Source organism: Prionailurus bengalensis, chromosome A2 (assembly GCF_016509475.1).
Source record: "Prionailurus bengalensis isolate Pbe53 chromosome A2, Fcat_Pben_1.1_paternal_pri, whole genome shotgun sequence".
Lineage (NCBI taxonomy): Eukaryota > Metazoa > Chordata > Mammalia > Carnivora > Felidae > Prionailurus > Prionailurus bengalensis.
In genome coordinates, this window is record NC_057348.1 from 4,657,053 (window position 1) to 4,675,269 (window position 18,217).

The 18,217-nt window shown below is 58.2% G+C and overlaps 3 protein-coding genes across 5 annotated transcripts; 1 reads left to right on the forward strand and 2 right to left on the reverse strand.

The window, feature by feature from the left end:
* The first annotated feature begins 2,003 nt into the window (after positions 1–2,003).
* Positions 2,004–3,712, forward strand: ALKBH7 (alkB homolog 7). The gene is made up of 4 exons (XM_043586361.1): positions 2,004–2,256; positions 2,898–3,071; positions 3,156–3,280; positions 3,467–3,712. The coding sequence occupies exons 1-4, from the start codon at positions 2,053–2,055 to the stop codon at positions 3,627–3,629; spliced, it is 666 nt and encodes a 221-aa protein (XP_043442296.1). The 5' UTR covers positions 2,004–2,052; the 3' UTR covers positions 3,630–3,712.
* A 265-nt stretch (positions 3,713–3,977) lies between these two features.
* On the reverse strand, positions 3,978–4,507 carry PSPN (persephin). Its single transcript, XM_043585894.1, has 2 exons — positions 4,435–4,507; positions 3,978–4,369 (listed from the first exon to the last, which is right to left on the reverse strand). The coding sequence occupies exons 1-2, from the start codon at positions 4,505–4,507 to the stop codon at positions 3,981–3,983; spliced, it is 462 nt and encodes a 153-aa protein (XP_043441829.1). The 3' UTR covers positions 3,978–3,980.
* Positions 4,508–7,070: 2,563 nt separating this feature from the next.
* GTF2F1 (general transcription factor IIF subunit 1) lies at positions 7,071–17,957 on the reverse strand. 3 transcript variants are annotated; one of them, XM_043586354.1, is made up of 12 exons: positions 17,847–17,957; positions 17,711–17,757; positions 17,070–17,142; positions 12,043–12,236; positions 11,077–11,247; positions 9,138–9,322; positions 8,426–8,579; positions 8,148–8,326; positions 7,968–8,041; positions 7,753–7,891; positions 7,425–7,542; positions 7,071–7,319 (listed from the first exon to the last, which is right to left on the reverse strand). In XM_043586354.1, the coding sequence occupies exons 1-12, from the start codon at positions 17,856–17,858 to the stop codon at positions 7,115–7,117; spliced, it is 1,551 nt and encodes a 516-aa protein (XP_043442289.1). In that variant the 5' UTR covers positions 17,859–17,957; the 3' UTR covers positions 7,071–7,114. The 3 variants fall into 3 exon arrangements, with proteins under 3 accessions (XP_043442289.1, XP_043442288.1, XP_043442286.1); XM_043586353.1 differs by having other exon boundaries at positions 8,148–8,329; XM_043586351.1 differs by having other exon boundaries at positions 7,425–7,891; positions 8,148–8,329.
* Between the last annotated feature and the right edge of the window lie 260 nt (positions 17,958–18,217).

An 18,217-nucleotide genomic window follows, 5' to 3' on the forward strand; every position in this document is an offset into this window, starting at 1 on the left:
AGACAGTTTTTTTAAAAAGCAGGGAAAGAGACATGCAGTGTGAGTGCGTGACAGTTTTAGATGGGGTGGCCAGTGAAGGCCTTGCTGAGGTGAGGCTTGGACAAAGACATCTGAGGTGAGGGAGGAACACAGCAGTCTAGGCAGCGGGCATAGCAAGTGCAAAGGCCCTGTGGCAGGACTGTGGCTACCATTGTGGGAGGGGCCAGAAGGAGGCTCAGGTGGCTGAAGTGGAGTGGCAGGGGGACAGTGGAGATTTGAGAGCAGAAAGGAAGGAGGACAGATCTTCATGCCTGGTAGATGTGAGCAAGGAGGGAGATGAGCCCGGGAGGGTTCTGAGAAGAACAAAAAGCAGGACTACTAGGACTCCCATGGAGTGGTGGGCAAAGTGCAGCCAGCATGGAAGCCTGGAGACCCATTAGGAGAAGTGGACTAATCAGAATAATCAGAAGAAGGCTGGCAGCCCCAGCTAGGTGGTCAGAGGGGGTCAGATTCCAGCCAGGGCTTTGGGTTTTTTTGGGCCACTCAGGCGCCCCTAGTGTGTGTTTATTTTTGAGAGAGAGGCAGAGCGCGAACAGGGGAGGGGCGAGGGAGGGGCAGAGAGACAGTGAGACACAGAATCTGAAGCAGGTTCTGGGCTCCAAGCTCCGAGCTGTCAGTACAGAGTCGGACGCCTGGCTTGAACCCATGAACTGGTCGGGGGACCGGGAATCAGAAGTTGAGTTTGGCCGTTACTGGTGTTGATGTGCCTTAGACATCCCAGGAGATGATGAATCTGCGGTCAGAGCTGGGGATAAAAATGTAAAATGAAATAAGAACGTATCTCTATAAATAAGCAGTCAGGCTAAGAACTGGCTGCTGGATTGGGCACAGTGGAAGTCACTGTGCCTCAAGTAGGAGCATTTCCCGTGCTGTGGGGGCCAAAGCCAGACTGGAGTGCATCCAGACAGCAGGGGCAGGAAGACAGGGGAGCTGGACAAGCTCTTCAAGGAACTTTGTTGTATAAGGGAGAGCAGAGAACATGGGGCTGTCACTGGAGGGGTCAGGGAGTCAATATCTCCACAGGTATTTCTAAAAGGATAAATCTTTTAAAAGACAACCACAATGCCATTTGAAACCTAAAAAAATAACAGTACTTACTACGGTCAAATAGTCAACCAGTGTCCAAATTTCCCCAGTTGTCTCTATTTTTATTAATTTGTTCAAATCAACTTCCGAATAAGGCGCATACCTTGCAACTGGTGGAGATATCTCAAAGTCTCTTTAACTGTGGGTTTTGCCCTTAATCTCTGTCTCAATCTCTCCCTCTTTTTCTTGTCTTCCTTTGAAATTCCCTTGTCGGAGAAACAAGGTCCTTTGTCCTGTGGACTTTCCTCTGAATTTTGATGATTGGATTAGGACGGGTTGTGACATCTGTCCTTGATATTTCCGGTGACTTGAGGTATAAAGAGACACCATCCCACCACTCTAGGATCATGACCTGAGCTGACATCGAGAGTCAGATGATCAACAAATAGGGAGACACCCAGGCGGGTGGGAGTCAGTCTGTTTGTACAGGGGTGGGAATAACCCAGTCCCGAGGGGAAAAGGGCGATGCTTGGTTTTAACCTTTGACCCCAACCTCTAAGTTGGCCCCACTCCCTGTGCCTTTGACCTCTGGCCCTGACCTCTGTGCCTTTGACCCCTTCATCTCAACCTGACTGTGCTGTCCCCTTAATCTCTAGTCCTGGCCAACTCCACAACCTGGGCGTTGGCCTAAATCCTCCTGCAACTCCTGACCTCGAGTTCGAGGTCATAACTCGCCGCCGAGCCCCGACCCCCGGCCTCCACCGTGGACGACGCCCAATAGCGCGCGAAAGGAGGCGGGTGCTATGGAGAGCCAATAGCTTGAGACGCGAGCTGAGCAGCAACCAGTACTCTTGACGGGGCGGAGACCAAGGCGGGACTCCGAGGAAGGCCAATCACTGAAGGGGCTCGGAGAAGCCACAGCCAATGGCTCCGGAGCGGGGGCGTTGCCCTGACTCCGACAGCTTCCAAGACCCGGCTCTGGGGGCTATGGCCGCAAGTGGCGGCCTGGCGCTGGGGACCCTTCCCCGGTCCAGCTGGGTGCGGGGCTCGGGCCCAGCCGTACTAAGCCGCCTTCGGGACGCGGCCCTGGTGCGGCCCGGCTTCTTGAGCACGGCCGAGGAGGAGACACTGAGCCGCGAGCTGGAGCCCGAGCTGCGCCGCCGCCGCTACGAATACGATCACTGGGACGCGGTGAGGCCGGCGGCCCCGGGGGGCGGGCCTCGGGGCGGGGCTACGGCGGAGGCGGGGCCAGTGACGTTAGAGGTGAAGACTGGGGTGGAGCGCTGGGTCGCCGGGGGCTACGGCTGGGAACGCGGCTGGCGGCATGGGGCGGAGTTTGATGCCGAGGTGTTTTGCTGGCCGGGAAAGCACTTTGGAGATGAGGGCAGGGCCGTAACTGGAGGGCAGACTTGGAACTGTGGGGTGTTTGGGGGACAGGACCAAGGTTAGGGGCGGAAACAGGTGTGGAGCTAGATGAGGGAGGGTCACCAGTTGGGTGCGGAGACAGAGGACTGGAGTGGGATCAAGTTGTGGGCGGAGACAAAATTGAGTATTGCGGGGGGCCAGCGTTGGGGACTGGATCTGGGACTGAATTGGAGCTCAAGGGCGGATACAAAGGAGTAGGACTAGACCTAGATGGGGTAAGGGTTGGAGTTGGGGTTTGAGACCCAGGATTATAGGGTAGATAGGACCAAGGTGGTGAGTTGAAGGCGGGGTCAAGGGTCATGTTGGGCAAACCAGTCCTTTGCTCTGCACTCTGCCCCCCACCACCGTGCCTCAGTTTCCCTGTTCCCTCTGAGAGCTTCCTGGCCTGACCCAAATTCTCCGTGCAGGCCATCCACGGCTTCCGAGAGACAGAAAAGTCACGCTGGTCAGAGGCAAGCCGGGCCATCCTGCAGCGTGTGCAAGCGGCCGCCTTTAGCCCTGGCCAGACCCTGCTGTCCTCGGTGCATGTGCTGGACCTGGAACCTCGGGGCTACATCAAGCCACATGTGGACAGCATCAAGGTGGGCGGCGGCCAGAGCCTTGGAGCCCCCAGCTGGGGGTGGGGCGGCCAGGCCACAGACTGGCCACCATGCCCTCTCTTCCAGTTCTGTGGAGCCACCATCGCTGGCCTATCCCTACTATCTCCCAGCGTCATGCGGCTGGTGCACACCCAGGAGCCGGGGGAGTGGCTGGAACTCTTGCTGGAGCCAGGCTCCCTCTACATCCTTAGGTACTGCTCAGCCGAGGAGCCCCCACCCCACCCGTAACTCATCAGATGCTCACCCACCTCACACGTTGCGCACCTTCTCTTATTCAGCCCTCCCCCCCCCCTCCCGCGCGCCCCACCCACCAGGCAGCCTGCCCTGCGCAGGGGCCGCCCTCACCCCACCCAGCCCGAGCCTGTTTTCTCTTGCAGGGGCTCGGCCCGTTATGACTTCTCCCATGAGATTCTTCGGGATGAAGAGTCCTTTTTTGGGGGGCGTCGGGTTCCCCGGGGCCGACGCATCTCTGTGATCTGCCGCTCCCTCCCTGAGGGGATGGGACCAGGTGAGCCTGGGCAGCCCCCCCCAGCCTGCTGAACGCCAGGCCCTTCCCTCAGGTTCTCCCCCCCCCCCCCCCCACCAGACACACACCACGTTTGTGAATAAAGTTGGAAAATGGACAGACTGGCCTTCCTTGAGCTGGCTGCTTGCAGGCGCCCAGAGGTGCAGGGGAAGCCCAGGACCCTCCCTGTCCACGCACAGGGAGCTCGGTGGCAGGGTCAGGGCACACCCTGGCCGAACACAGTCATGCAGCAGCAGTTTCCTTTATTATGCTCCTTGCAGGCGGCCCCCAGCCCACCGCCCCTCTGATCTCATCGGCATCCAAGTCTCCGATAAATAGGTCAGCAGGGCTCCTCAAGCGGCTGCAGGGCCCCAGGCCTGGCGTCCTTAGCCGCCGCAGCTGCAGGCAGCCGCCGAGAGCTGGGGCAGCCGCTGCCAGCGGTGGCGGTCATCGAGAAAGGCCACGTCGGTGTAGCGGGTGGGCTGGCAGCAGGGCCCGCCGTGGGCTCTGCCCTGGCCCCGCAGCCGGGCCAGCGTCAGGCCGTGCTGGGTGCGGGCACCGCGGGGGCAGCTGCCTGCACAGTAGCGGAAGATGACCGTCTCCTCGGAAGCGTAGCCCAGACCCAGCTCGGCCACAGGTAGGGGCAGGCTCCACAGCTGACACGGGCTGGCCAGGGCTCTGCGCAGGCGGGCACCTGCAGGGGACAAGGGGCAGCTGACAGCGAGCAGGGTCTGAGCAGGAAGGAGTGGGGGAGTCGTGCGGGGTCCGGGGGGTTCTTACCCAGCTGCGGCCTCAGGGTCCCTCGTGGCTCTTCCTCCACCACCGGAGCCCCCCGAGCACCAGGGCCCCTGCCGAGGCCCGGCTGCAGCGACAGGAGCAGCAGAGAGCAGAGTAGGACTCTTCCTGTGGCCATTGTGACGGGCAGATCCCGAGGGTGGGGACGCCTCGCACCCTCAATTTATTCCCCAGCCTGGGCTGGGGAAATAACCTCTTCGTTGCCACTGCTGTAGTAGCAGGAAGACCCCGCGTCCCGTACCGGCTGCTCTTCCGCATCCTCAGGGCCAGGCAAGCCAGTCCCTTGGCCCCACACCCTGAGCTTCTAAGAGTTAAGCACTCACCCCCTCCCTGCCCCATCCAGACATTCCGCAGACCCGTTTCCGACACCCCCTCTTCCCCTGATTTACGACTGTTGTGGCAGCCAGAGCCGAGCCCAGGGCGGGCAGCCCGGTCCCCCACCCCACCTGCTTTCTGGAAAGAGTTGGGGGGCATCGTGGGCCCGCCAGGGTGGCCCCTCCGCACTCAGGCAGGGTGCCAGGGCTCAGGGGTCCCCACGTCGGGCGCCGGGTGGGGCAGATAGGTGTGTGGGAAGAGAGGGGTCAGCAGGTGGCCAAGCCAGTGGAGAATCCATCATGGCTGCCACCTGGAGGATTAAGACATCATGCCCCTGTCTCCGGGCCTGGCTGAGCCAGCACCAAAACAGGAAAAGGGAGAGGCCTGGAGACAGCCAAGAACTGGGACTCAAGGGTCGGGAGCTCACCCTGCAGGAACTCCAGTCTCTAGAAGGCCCACCTGAGGCCCCTGGGACCTGGAACCTCAGCCCTGTCCTGGCATCAGGGCGGGAGGGGAGCTTAAGCCCGCTGGGTCTGAGAGGCACAGCAGCAGTTTCCAGTGGCTTCCATGCCTGGCCCCTGTAACATCAAGGAAATGAGACCATCCCTTACCTATGAGAGGGAGCTAATCAGTCTTTCCCACATGAGGTTCTGAGGACAGAGAGATGGCGCATTTAAGCGTGTGATCCGCCGCCTGACAGAAGCTCGCGAGAGTTTTCCAGGCAAGGAAGCACAAATAACTTAGGGAGGTGTAAAGAGGTGCTGGGTCACACACAGGTAAGACCAGGTAAAAACTCGGATAAGACCCTGCAGCCCAGACCGGCAAAACCCAGAAACTGTGGGCACACGTGGCTGCGGGGAGGGGGGGTGGTGGCGCGCGACGCAGGGGTGCCCAGGCTGTGGGGAGGGGTGTAAGCCAGAGGCTGTTGAGCATTTGCTGCTGAAACTGCAAGTCACATCCCCGAGCCCCAGGAAGCCTGTGTCAGGCGGGCACAGACACAAACTCAGGAGTGGCCGCTGGCTCTTCGTACTAGCGAGGGCTGGACCGACCCAAACTCCCACCTGCTTTGCACTGCTTCCCTCGCTCGGCAGTGGTGGGTACTGGCTACCGCAGTGTCGTTGAGACCACCTTCGGACAAAAAGAGTCACTGCTCCAAAGTCGCCCAGAATTCGACACGGCCAGGATTTGGAGCCGGACCCCGCTGAACACCAGGCCCTGGCTCCTAACCACTGGGGCGTGTGGGCTGGCCTGGTGGGGAGAGGCCTTAGGCCGCAGTCCTGTGGCAGGGAGGGCAGGGGTAAGAGCGTGGAGGGCCAGGGGTCAACGCTGCTTTCTTTCTGCCCCAAAAGGCCTGGCGGAAGGATGGGGAGGGGCGTTAGACCCGACACATTCCTGGGAATTAGCCTGCCATCTCCGGCATCCCTGCTCACGGAAGCCCCACATCCTGCCCCCAGCCAATCGCTCGGGATGGGTTCTAAAGTAGCGCCAGCGGCCAAATTCCATTTCTAGCGATGAAACTGGCCACGAACTCAAAAAGCCCTCCCACGGCACAACCCTAGCAATGCTGGATAAAATAAATGCGGAACTAACTCATTGGAATATAAGGGAAGCCCTGGAAACATCACTGGAAAGCTGAAAAATGGGGCCCAGGTGCCAACATGAGCAACAGAAGAGTGTGGGATTTTGTGGCCACGTTGGAACAGAGCCCGCCAGCCGAGAACCACTTCACGTGGACTCAGTCCAAGGCTCCTGGGACACCTGGTGGGGAACAGAGGCTAAAAGCACCTGTAGGGTTTGCCTGCAAAGCCAGCTGCCCAGGAGGCCCACGCAGAGCCCCTCAGCCGGCCGTGAGTCCCCACCCGAAGTTAGGAAACACAAGAGTCAGTCATGAAGAGAAGTCAGAAGAGAAAATGGGATGGCTGTCAGCTTCGGGTATCAGATCTCTGGCAGAGATAGGATGCTCACAACAAAAACGTGGAGGAAAGGATCAAAGCCACTGGGGGCAGAACACGTAAAACAGACCAGCTGATCTGAAAAGGAAGCAAAGATCATTTGAGATTTGGAAAACTGAGTCAGGGAAGCCAAGCACTTCCTGGGTTCACGGGGGATAAACTACAGCCGAAGACAGAACCAGACGCCGGAGCTGGAGAGACCGCCAGCCTGCGACGGTGGATGCTCAGCGAACACAGCTGGCCAAGGGCTAAGAGGAGCAAGCTCTAAGGGGCAGGGAAAGTTCCGGAAGGAAGGGCCCGAGGGACAGAGGGAGAGACATGAGCTAAGAAAACGGCCAGGGTTGTTCTGGAATTGGCAACACGGGGCACCGGGATTCAGGCAGCAGGTGACAGACAACGCGAGCAGCAGAGAAGTTGGGAGGCAGCCGTTTATTGGGCAGGTGGGTGGGCGCCGGCCATCACTCCTTGAGGGAGAAGTGCATCTTGTCGCTGATCATCTTGCGCTCGGGGTTGAGCCGCTTGAGGATCTGGGCGAGCACGTTCACCGTCTGCTCGCTGCTCAGCCCCGTCTTCTTGGTCTGGAACTTCTTCAGCAGGTCCTTGGTGGTCATGGGCTTCCGAGTCAGATAGCGGCGCACCGCGTCCTCTGTCACCTGCACATCGCTGAGGAGCCGAGCGGAGGGCGGGGCGGGTGGGCGTCAGCGGGAGGCCTCCCCGCACCCCTGCCCCGCTCCCCTGCCCCACCCCCCACCACCCTCGCCAACCTACCCGCTGCTGGGGGTCGACTTCCCGGACTGGGGCTGAGGGGTCGACTTCCCGGACAGGCTCTGGGGCCCGGCGTCCAGCCGCAACCGCTTGGCCACCGGCGTCTCATTCGTTCGCTTGCCTGGGGGAGCAGGGGAGGGGTTGAGCCCCGGGCCTGGGGGGCTGGACCCCCAGGGGCCCAGGAGGAGCGGGGCTGGGACCCCGTGTCCAGGGGGCCCCGGGGTGGACAGGCCTCTGCCCCAACTCTGGCCTCTGTTCCTGAGACAGGAGGGGAGACTGAGGGCAAAGGTCAAGAGGTCGCGGCGAGGGGTGGGGCGACGGCCCTGCTCACCCTGCTCCAGCTTGGTGGCAGCGGCCCGCAGGGTGGAAGAGGTGCTGCCGCTCTCCGCGCTGGGCGTGCCTGGCCGGCTGTTGCCCCGAGAGCTGCCTCCCGACGGCCTCCGCTCCCTCTTGGGGGGCGTCTTCTTCTTCTGCGGAAATGGGGTTGGGATGTGAGTCTGGAGACAGACGCCCGCCCGCCCGCCCCTGCCCGGGCCCGGGCCTCACCGCCATGAAGAGGGCCGAGGACGCCTCGCTGTCGATGTCGCTCTCCTCTGAGCTGTCCGACTCGTCGCTGCTGTCTGCGTGGGGCCGGAGGAGTGTCAGCGCCAGGGCGCCCCGCCCCGGCTCCACCCCAGATGAGGGGCTCTGGGAGCCGGGCGCCCGGGCAGCGGGGAGGGGACCCACCTTTCCTGCGCTTCTTCTCCTGAGGCGTGGGCGCCTTCTTCTCCTCCTCCTCCTCCTTGTCCTCCTCGGGCGGCTTCTCCTCCTCACTCTCCTCGCTGCTCTCACTCTGCTCATCTACGCCCTTGGGGCCCTCCTCCTGCTGGGTGACCTTGGGCTTGCCCTCCAGCTCATCCTGGGAGCTGCTGGAAGGCGGAGAACCAGCCGACCGTGAGGGAGCGCGTGGGCCCGGCTGGCGCAGGCCTCACGCCCACCTCACACCCGCCTCCCGCCTGCCTCACCTTGAGCCGTCCGACATGTAGTCCACTTCCTGGCCCTCAAAGTCCCCGTCGTCGCTGTCTTCGAAGGCCTCATCGTCGGACCCCTTCTTCTTCTTCTTCTTCCTGCCTCCCTTGGCCGGCGGTGCCTTCTTCTTGGCCTTGGGAGCTCTGCCACCTAGGGAAGCAGAGCGGGACTCAGGCCGGGCACTCGTCCCGTTTGGGAAACCTGAGGATGTCTGGGCGTCTTGGGGGCCTCACTGAGCACGGAGAGACGCCCAGGACTGGCCTCTTACACGTAAACTGACCGGTCCAAGTCTATACTCCCAACTCGCTTTCTCTGACTCACACTCAGGGCCACCATCTCCGTCCCTGCATCCCCCAGAACCGTGTATCGGACAACTAGAACCCACCCCTGTAGCCCAAGGCCCACCAGCATCATTCAAACGGGCCCATCCAAAGCTGTTCACCCTGCCCTGCGCTGCCCGTCCATGGACACCCCAATAAAGACTGCAGCTGAGACCTTCCCGTCGCTCTTCTCTGCCTCCTACCAACTCCCGTGCTTCCCCAAGGGCCGGTGCAGCGGACTGTGCCCTGTCCTCATTCCCAGGGGACTGTGAGTGACTCAGCTTTCCCTCAGTGGCATCAACCTTCCTGAGTCGTCACTCAGACACCTTGAGGGAGTACGACCCAGGCTGGTCCACACGGCCACCCAGGGGGGTTCCACCAGCCTCACCCTCCTCGCCGCTGGCCTCGCTGTCGTCAGACGACATCTCCAGGTCATCCTCCAGGTCGTGGATGCGCAGCTCACTGGCCTTCTTGCGGCTGCGTTTCTCCTTCTCCTCGTCTTCCTCATCCTGGTCCTGATCCTTGAGCCGCCGTTGCTGCATGATGCTGAAGTGGTTCAGGACTTTGTTTCTCCTGTGGGCAGGGGAAGGGTACAGTGGGGGCTGACAAGGGGCCTGGCTCCAAAACTGGGCCTCCTCCCTGCGTCTCCACCAGGCACTCCCCAAAGGGGAATGACAGACACGACTTTGGTGACATGAGGGGACTCACACCCATGGCATGGAACACCCTGAAGTCACATGGGAGAGCTGGCCCTGCTTTGATCCCTTGTCTGTCCCATGTCCCTCAAAGATAAGGTTTCATGTGGTGTTGGGAGAGAGCATCTCTCTCCAGCTCAGGTCCTTTCTCAGACAACAGAATCTGGACACAACATATTCATGTCCATCTGTTTTTATGGTAGTTTATGGATGCCTTTGTGTTTATGAGAGGAAATAACTTTTCATTTACTTTGATGATAAAAGTTTTAAAAAATATGACTGCATCTAAGGAGAGCTTAGGATTACATCTAACAGCATAAGCAAAGTTCATCAGTGCTGTGAAAAGGAGTAAACCTCCTGCACAAGAATGTGAGTGTAATTAACACTACTGAACAGTGCATTTAAGTATGGTTAAGATGGCAAATTTTATGTTTTTTACAATTAAAAGCATTTAAAAAAAATTTTTTTTAACGTTTATTTATTTTTGAGACAGAGAGAGACAGAGCATGAACAGGGGAGGGGCAGAGAGAGAGGGAGACACAGAATCTGAAACAGGCTCCAGGCTCTGAGCTGTCAGCACAGAGCCCGACGCGGGGCTCGAACTCACGGACCGTGAGATCATGACCTGAGCCGAAGTCAGATGCTCAACCGACCGAGCCACCCAGGCACCCCAAAATTAAAAGTATTTTTAATTGAAAAGAATGATGGGGGTGCCTGGGCGGCTCAGTCGGCTAAGCGTCCAACTTTGGTTCAGGTCACGATTTCACCATTCCTGAGTTCGAGCCCCACGTCGGGCTCTGTGCTGTCAGCAAAGAACCCGCTTCAGATCCTCTGCCCCTCCCTGGTTTGTGTGCACATACAGTCTCTCTCTCAAAAAAATAAACATTAAAAAATAAATAAATAAAAATTTAAAAAATTAAAAATTAAAAAAGGAACAAAGCACTGATATGTGCCACAACGTGGATGAACTTGGAGGACATTATGGCGACTGAAATAAGCCAGAGGCAAACGGACAAATACTGCATGATCCGACTCATAGGAGATCCCTAGAGGGGTCGAACTCACAGAGACACAAAGTAGAATGGTGGGAGCCAGGGGCTGGGGAAGAGGGAGAAAGAGTTACTATTTAATGGGGACAGAGTTTCAGTTTGGGAAGACGAGAAAGTTCTGGAGAGGGATGGCGGTGATGGTTGAACAATAATGCGAATAGGCTTACTGTCACCGAACTGGACACTTACAAACGGTTAAATGACAAACTACGTAGTGTGGATTTCACCCGTAGTTGGTCCAGCCATAGCCCTCCGGTCTGGGGGGGAAGCCAAGTGGGCCCCGGGGATCTCCCCCGCTCTGCCAATTCCTGCTCCAGGGCCCAGCTCAGCAGCTACTACCTCCCCAGCCCTCTCGGGCCCTGTGTGTCCCTGATGCCTTCATGTCCGTCTCCCCCACTGAACTGGGAGCTCCCTAAGGGCTTGGTGGAGTCGGACCTGGTCACCACCGAGTACCCAGCCCCTGGCCAGGCAGAAGTTATGGTGACACACTCCATTTCCAAGTGTGTCAGCCCCTTCTGGGGAAGCTGGGGAAGCAATGCCCGCACCCTGCCTCCCTCCAGGCCCAGCTGTGGCTCACACTCACCTTTCCCACTCCTCCTCGGCCTCCTCGGCAGTGAGTGTGCGATGCCGGGCCAGCGGCGTGAAGTTATACCAGTTGTGCACAGGGAAGGCCTCAAAGGCCCCATCGGGGCACTGGGTGAAGATATAGTAGGACGTGTTCTCTGTCACACCTCCCTTCTTGATGCCCTTGAACCTGCAGGGAGGCAACGTCACAGCCTGGCCCTCATGACCAGCCCCCTGGCCTGCCCTCTCTCCAGAACCACCTGGGTTCTCTGAGCAAACTCCAAGCCTGAGAGATCTTGGGCCGGCCCTTCAACTGTGTGAGCCTCGATTTTGGCATCTGGAAAGCCGGGCAGCACTCCCCACCTCACGGAGCGAGCTCGGGGCTCCCCTCGTGGTACATATCACGGTCCTTTCTGGAAGGACCGTGTTAGGTGAGCTGTGAAGCAGGGGCGCCGCAGTCACCCCCCTCCGGATTTGCCTCCAGGTTTCTCCTCATGTGCCAGCCTCCTCCTGGCCTCTGCCCTCACCCTTCCCTGCCCTAAGGTCTGGGAAGTCTTACAGAGTCCCTTTCCCTGCCCACGGCCTTCGAGGCTCCCCTGGGCCCCGGCCCACCCATGCTCCAGCTGCATCCTGGCACCCACCATCCTGCGCTGTGCACCCGCCCTCTGTCACTGTCACACCGTGGAGCTCCGCACACCATTCCCTGCTTTCGTGCACACTGTTCTTCCCGGAGCCCCCTCCATCCACCTGACCTCCCAACCCTCACGGCCCCCGGTCCCCAGGCGGCTGCTCGCTGCGCGTGGTCAGGACAGGCTCTCGGGCTTCCTGTACGTACCCTGGTCCCTAAGGGCTCCCGCACCAGCACCAGCCTGGTTCATCTTCAGAAAGAAAACCCCACGAGGGACGCGGGAGTTCAGGGAGGGACGCCCAGCCGAGTCAGGACGCGAGGGGGTCGCGGGAGGCACTCGCCGCTGCCACCACTTACTTTCTGCCCGACTTGCCGTTGACGCGAAGCAGCCAGGGCTGGTCCTCGGGCCGGAACTCCTTGAGGACGATGCCATACTTCTTCCTCCTCGCCTCCTCGCGAAGCTTGCGGTTGAACTCGCTGCCCGCACCCGACTCGGGCATCTCCTCCTCCTGGTAAATCTTCTTGTTGCTCAGGTCGCGCTCCAGCCGGGCCTGGAGTGACGGAGCAGGCGTGAGGGCAGGCAACAAACCTTCCGTCAGGGCTGCCTGCCTTCGCTCGAGCTGTGCCCGCCGCCCCCCACCCTGCAAGAACACCCGAACGCCCTCTTCACCCCACCTCCCAGGCTGAGCTGCGGACTTGCAAAGCCAACCTCCTGCTTAGCGAAACAAAAAAGGGGTAGAATGCTGGCCTTCGGTGGTGCATCTGGGTGAAGGCATGTGGGCAACCCTCGTACCAGGTCTACTTGGCAGCTTTGGAAAGTTTGAAATTCTTTCTAAGTCAACATTTAAAGAAATAAATCAATAAACAAACAAACAGTGAGATCATTCTGGTGATAGGGCAAAAACAAAAAACAAGGAACTGGCCCGCTCTCTGCATTCAGGCCGTTTTCCAAATTTTGATCTTTAAAATGCACGTGCCGCTCACCCTGGAGGTCCCTCCTCCAGACAGCGGAGGTGAAATGACACGCGCAGTGCTGTTTAGCACACCAGTCTGTTGCAGCAGAAGACTGGAAGTCAACCTAATGCACATCAGCGGGGCACTGGCTTGATGCACGGGGCCTCCTCCACACAATGGAAGACAGAGCGGCCAGAAAAGAAAAAGGGGGCGACTGTAGGGAACAAGTCCCAAGGCATAGTGACTGAAAAAGGCAAGATGACCCACACTGCTTCCTACTGACAAGAGATTTCAGACAGCTGGGAACAAAAAGATCCTACCAGCTCCCAGGAAGAAGGGGGAAAAGTCCCTGGCCCAGGGGCGGGCCACGTTTTTAGAAACAAAGTCTTACTGGCATACAGCCACGCCCACTCGATGTATCCTTGTGCCCTTACTGCGCATGTGCGGACACGCAGCGTTGAGGGGCTGCCGCACAGACACCGGCCAACCAAGTGCAACATAATTACTGGTCCTTTAAGAGCGAGCCTACTGGGGGCGCCTGGGTGGCGCAGTCGGTTGAGCGTCCGACTTCAGCCAGGTCACGATCTCGCGGTCCGTGAGTTCGAGCCCCGCGTCGGGCTCTGGGCTGATGGCTCAGAGCCTGGAGCCTGTTTCCGATTCTGTGTCTCCCTCTCTCTCTGCCCCTCCCCTGTTCATGCTCTGTCTCTCGCTGTCCCCAAAATAAATAAACGTTGAAGAAAAAAAAAAAAAAAAAAGAAAGAGCCTACTGACCCCTGATACAAAGGACAAGAGGGAGAATGGCAGAAGCTCTCCACAGCCAACACCAGAAGCCAGAAAACACTGGAACAAAACCCTCACAACTTGAGAGAAAACGGTTACCAGGCTAGCTTATGATACCCAGTCGAGCTACCCAGCCCGAGGCTGGAATCTGGACACTCAGGGGTGCGAGGGAATTGGTGTGCACCCCACACCTTTTTGGGGAGCCGGCCCAGGATGTGCCTCACTACAAAAGGAAGGTAAACAGGCCTGATTACCCGAACACGGTCACCCCAGAGGGCAGGGCCCCTGCCTGGCGTGTTCACCTTTAGCCCAGGGGAAGATCTCCAGGGACAGTTGCTAAAAGAATGCATTTGGAGGGGGTTTCTGCCCACACGTTGCCCTGGGTGAGCAGCGGCTACCGGAGGAGGGGGATGTCCCCTGTGGTTTTAAGTGCTTAGATGGCTGTACCCGTCCCCTCCCTTGAGTGACTAGTGACAGGGGGGTGTCAACCCAGCAGATTAGTTTTCTCCAGGGAATGTAATCCCCCTCGTTGGTTTTTTAGGGAGTGTGCCGTTTAGGCAATGAAAATTCAAGGGGCTGCATTTCCCTGTGACTAGGTTTTTCGGGAGTGTAACCTCCGTGTAGTGAAAGCAAGGAGTGATGAGTGACGTCCCCCCATGACGATCGGGGAACAGGGTATGTGTAACCCCCAAGTTACTAGCGGCCGGGAGATCACGTGTCTCGAGAGGTGATAACTATGCAGGCTCTGCACCTCAAGGCGGTGGGTGACGAGGGGCATGGACCCTCCAAGGGGACGAGTGGCTGAGGTGCAGACTCCTCTCAGTTCTCATGGATGCCGGGACAGGGCATCTCCTATGGATGACGGATCAAGAGTGGTGGGTTCCCAAGGTATTTACCAAGTCACTCCTCTTAGCGAGGAGTATTTGGGGGCAGGGTACCCGAAGGTGGCTTATTTCTCTCTCCTGGATGGTAAATGATGAAGAATGTCTCCCCACTGAGTGATGACGGGTTTGGAAACACTGCACCCTCTCTGGATAACTTAGGCGAGGCCAGAGGTGGGAGGAACATGCTAGTCTGTATACAAACATGTGGGCAGCTGGCCGTGCTGGCAGGCAGGCACCCTACAAGGGAAGAGGGCGCCTGGAGCAAGTATCTACCTGCCCAATATCCAGAGGAGCACGTCGTTATCATGTCTCTCTCAAATAGTCTCATTTGCTCAGCTGGGTGAAGTGAAGTTTAAAAATAGACAAAAGAGGGGACGTCTGGGTGGCTTGGTCAGTGAAGCATGCGACTGCGGCTCAGGTCATGATCTCACAGTTCGTGGGTTCAAGCCCCGCTTCGGGCTGTCTGCTGTCAGCACAAAGCTTGCTCTGGATCCTCTGTCTCCCCTGCTCTCCGCCCCTCCCCCACTCATACTCCGTCTCTCAAAAATAAACATTAAAAAAAAATTTTTTTTAATAGCCAAAAGAGGGGCGCCGGGGTGGCTCAGTTGGTTGTGTCTGAGTCTCGATTTTGGCTCAGGTCATGATCTCGCAGTTTGTGGGATTGAGCCCCATGTCAGGCTCCACGCCAGTAGCACACAGCCCACTTGGGATTCTCTCTCCTACTCCCCTGGCCCTCCCCCCCACCCCCCCCCACCAACCAGCTTGTGCATGCACACATGTGCACTCTCTCTCTCTCAAAATAAATAAACTTAAAAAAAAAAAAAAAAAAAGTCCAGAGTGGCACCTGGGTGGCTCAATCAGTTAAGCAACCAACTCTTGATTTCAGCTCAGGTCATGATTTTACAGTCTGTGAGTTTGAACCCTGCATCAGGCTGTCTGCTGTCAGCACAGAGCCCACTTCGGATCCTCTGTCTCCCTCTCTTCTGCCCCTACTTGTGCTCTCTCTCAAAATGAATAAACATTAGGGGCGCCTGGGTGGCTCAGTTGGTTAAGCGTCCGACTTCAGCTCAGGTCATGATCTCACAGTCCGTGAGTTCGAGCCCCGCCTCGGGTTCTGTGCCGACAGCTCGGAGCCTGGAGTCTGCTTTGGGTTCTGTGCCTCCCTCCCTCTCTGCCCCTCCCCTGCTCATACTCTGTCTCTATCTCTCAGCAATAAATAAATGTTAAAAATAATAATAATAATAAAATAAACAAATACACATAAAAGAAGAAAAAGATTCTCTCTCCCCCTCTCCTCCGTTGGCTCTTTCTCCCTAAAACAGATTTTAGAAAAAAAAAAAAATAGTCCAAAGGCAGACCTGTGCTCGACAACCAGCTGAGCAGTTGGAGCTGCCCGACCACGGGAAGGCCTGACCATGCCGACTTCAGACTTGGGGCCAAGTCCCCTGCTGGGCTGCTCCAGTCTCTGTGGCTTTAAACGCTGCTCCAAATGCCCAGATGTGCCCTCCCGCTCTCCCAACTCACATATCCAACTGCTCACCTACCATCTCCTCCGGGATGTCTAATATAAGACGTCCCAAACTGAACTCCCAAATACTCCATCCATCTGGCCCTGGCACCCCTCAACATCCAATCATTAACCGACCCTACGGGCTCCGCTCCAAACACACTAGAATCCACCCACGCCTCATAACGCTGTTTGCTCCATGCAACCATCACTCGCCTGGACCACAGCCGACGCCTCCACCCTGCACACCCTTCATCTGCCCTTGACCCCACAGTCTGTCTCCTGACAGTGCCTGGATCACTTTATAACTCCCCTGTTTAAAAAAGTTTTTAATTTTTTAAATGTTTATTTATTTCTGAGAGCAAGAGAGGAGAGCGAGAGAGCGAGACAGAGCATGACTGGGGGAGGGGGGGGAGAGAGAGAGGGAGAGAGAGGGAGACACAGAATCCATAACAGGCTCCAGGCTCTGAGCTGTCAGCACAGAGCCCAACTTGGGGCTCAAACCTGGGAACAGCGAGATCGTGACCTGAGCTAAAGTTGGACGCTCAACCCACTGAGGCACGCAGGGCCCCCCACCCTGATGTAAAACTCTTTAATGGCTTCAATGTTTGTGTTCCACCCCAAAATGCAGATGTTGAAACCTCACCCTCAGTGGGATGGTAGGGGGAGGTGGGGCCTCGGGGAGGGGATTAGGTCACGAGGGTGGAGCCCTTGTGAGTGAGATTAGTGCCCCTACAAGAGAGGCCCAGAGAGCTCCCTCACCCTTTCCGCCATGTGAGGGCAGTGAAAAGACAGCCATCTACGAAGCAGGAGGAAGGCCCGCACCGGACCGAAAACCTGCTGGCGCCCTGATCTTGGACTTCCCAGCCTTCAGAATTGTGAGAAATAAACCTGTGTCGCTTATACGCCGCCCAGGCTAGGGTGTTCTGTGAAGGCAGCGCCCGTGGACAGAGGTGGCTTCCCAATAGCATCTGTAGGAGGCAGCCCCCTCCCTGGCCCAGATAACTTGAGGCCAAAAATGCCTGTCAGTGGGCACAACTTGTACATGTTCTCCTTTCACAAGGCCTGGGCAGGTGCAGTTAGGCATCCAAATCTGCCTCACAGGGACGCACCCAGCAGCTCAGCCTGGGCCTCAGCACATCACTGGATCTCCGCTCCAGGAGAGGTGAGGAAACCAAGCCTCAGTTACTACTACCACAAAGGGGAACTGTTACAACCCAGTGCAGGATCCCCTTCTCACACTCACAATGGAGACTTACCTGATTCCAGGTAGCGAAGTTGACTTTATCCGCTGCATTGAAGGCCATGATGTTGTATTTTTTAGTTGTGTTTCTGGAACGGGCAAGAAGGGGCAGTGCTCAGTTACTCGGTCATTTAGCAAACCCTCCCGGGCTCAGCAGTGCTGGGGGCCCACCAAAGACCCCAGGGGTTCCCGGTCTGTCAGGGAACAGATCCATGCCCTCCCAACCCCGTGCGGAAGAAAAGCAGAAGGAGGCACAGAGATCTGGGGGAACCAACATGTGGGAATAATGAGGAACTCTGCCCTGGGGATGGGGGAGGGCAGGCAGGGAATGCTTCCTGGGGGAGGAAAGTCCTGGAGCTGGGTTTTACGGAACCAACAAGAATCCACCCCACAGAGTCACAAGCGGGGAAGAGGCATTCCTGCCAGAGGGAATGCTAGGCCAGAAGGCTGCATCCTGCCGCCTATTGAAGCACTCATTCATTCGTTCTGCTCCGAACACAGGGATGCCCCCAGAGAGGCCTCGGCTGAACTCCAGCCCCGTCCTCAGGTCCCCCTGCTCGTCAGAGCGAGAAGCACAGGCGGTGCCAGCCATGTCTACGAGCTCAGGGAGGTATAGAACCCCTTTCGGAGAAGTGGGAAGAGGGATCAGGGACTTACTTGGGAACGCGAACGACATACTCGGTGACGTTCTGGCTGCCGGGGCCCTGCGGGCAGAGAAGGCGGGACGGTGAGTGCGGGGCTGCGGAGGCCGCCGCAGGGACCCCCCCCCCCCCCAACTCCGCCGCATACTCACGAGGGCCGCCATGGGCGACGACGTTCGGTGGTTCGGGTCCGGTCCGGTCCTGTCCGCGTCCCTCAGTCGCGGGGAAGCCGCTCTCGCGGTGCCGGGTCTCTGGCCCCGACCGAGGACCCCAAGGCCGAGGTGCCACCGATCCTGGGAGCAACTACCGGGAAGCCGTGCTCGCTCGGCCGGCTCGGCGACCACTCGGGTCACGTCTGCGCCTGCGCCTAACCTGGAAGAGAAACTCGGGGTGCGTCGCGATGGCAACCTCCTCCGCGTCACGTATTTCCCCTCGACTCTTTCTAGAGGGAGGAGCCACGACCGACCCGCAGCTGGAGGAAGCGCCGTCTACCGCCCGGACCCGCGCTCGCGGCTCTATATAG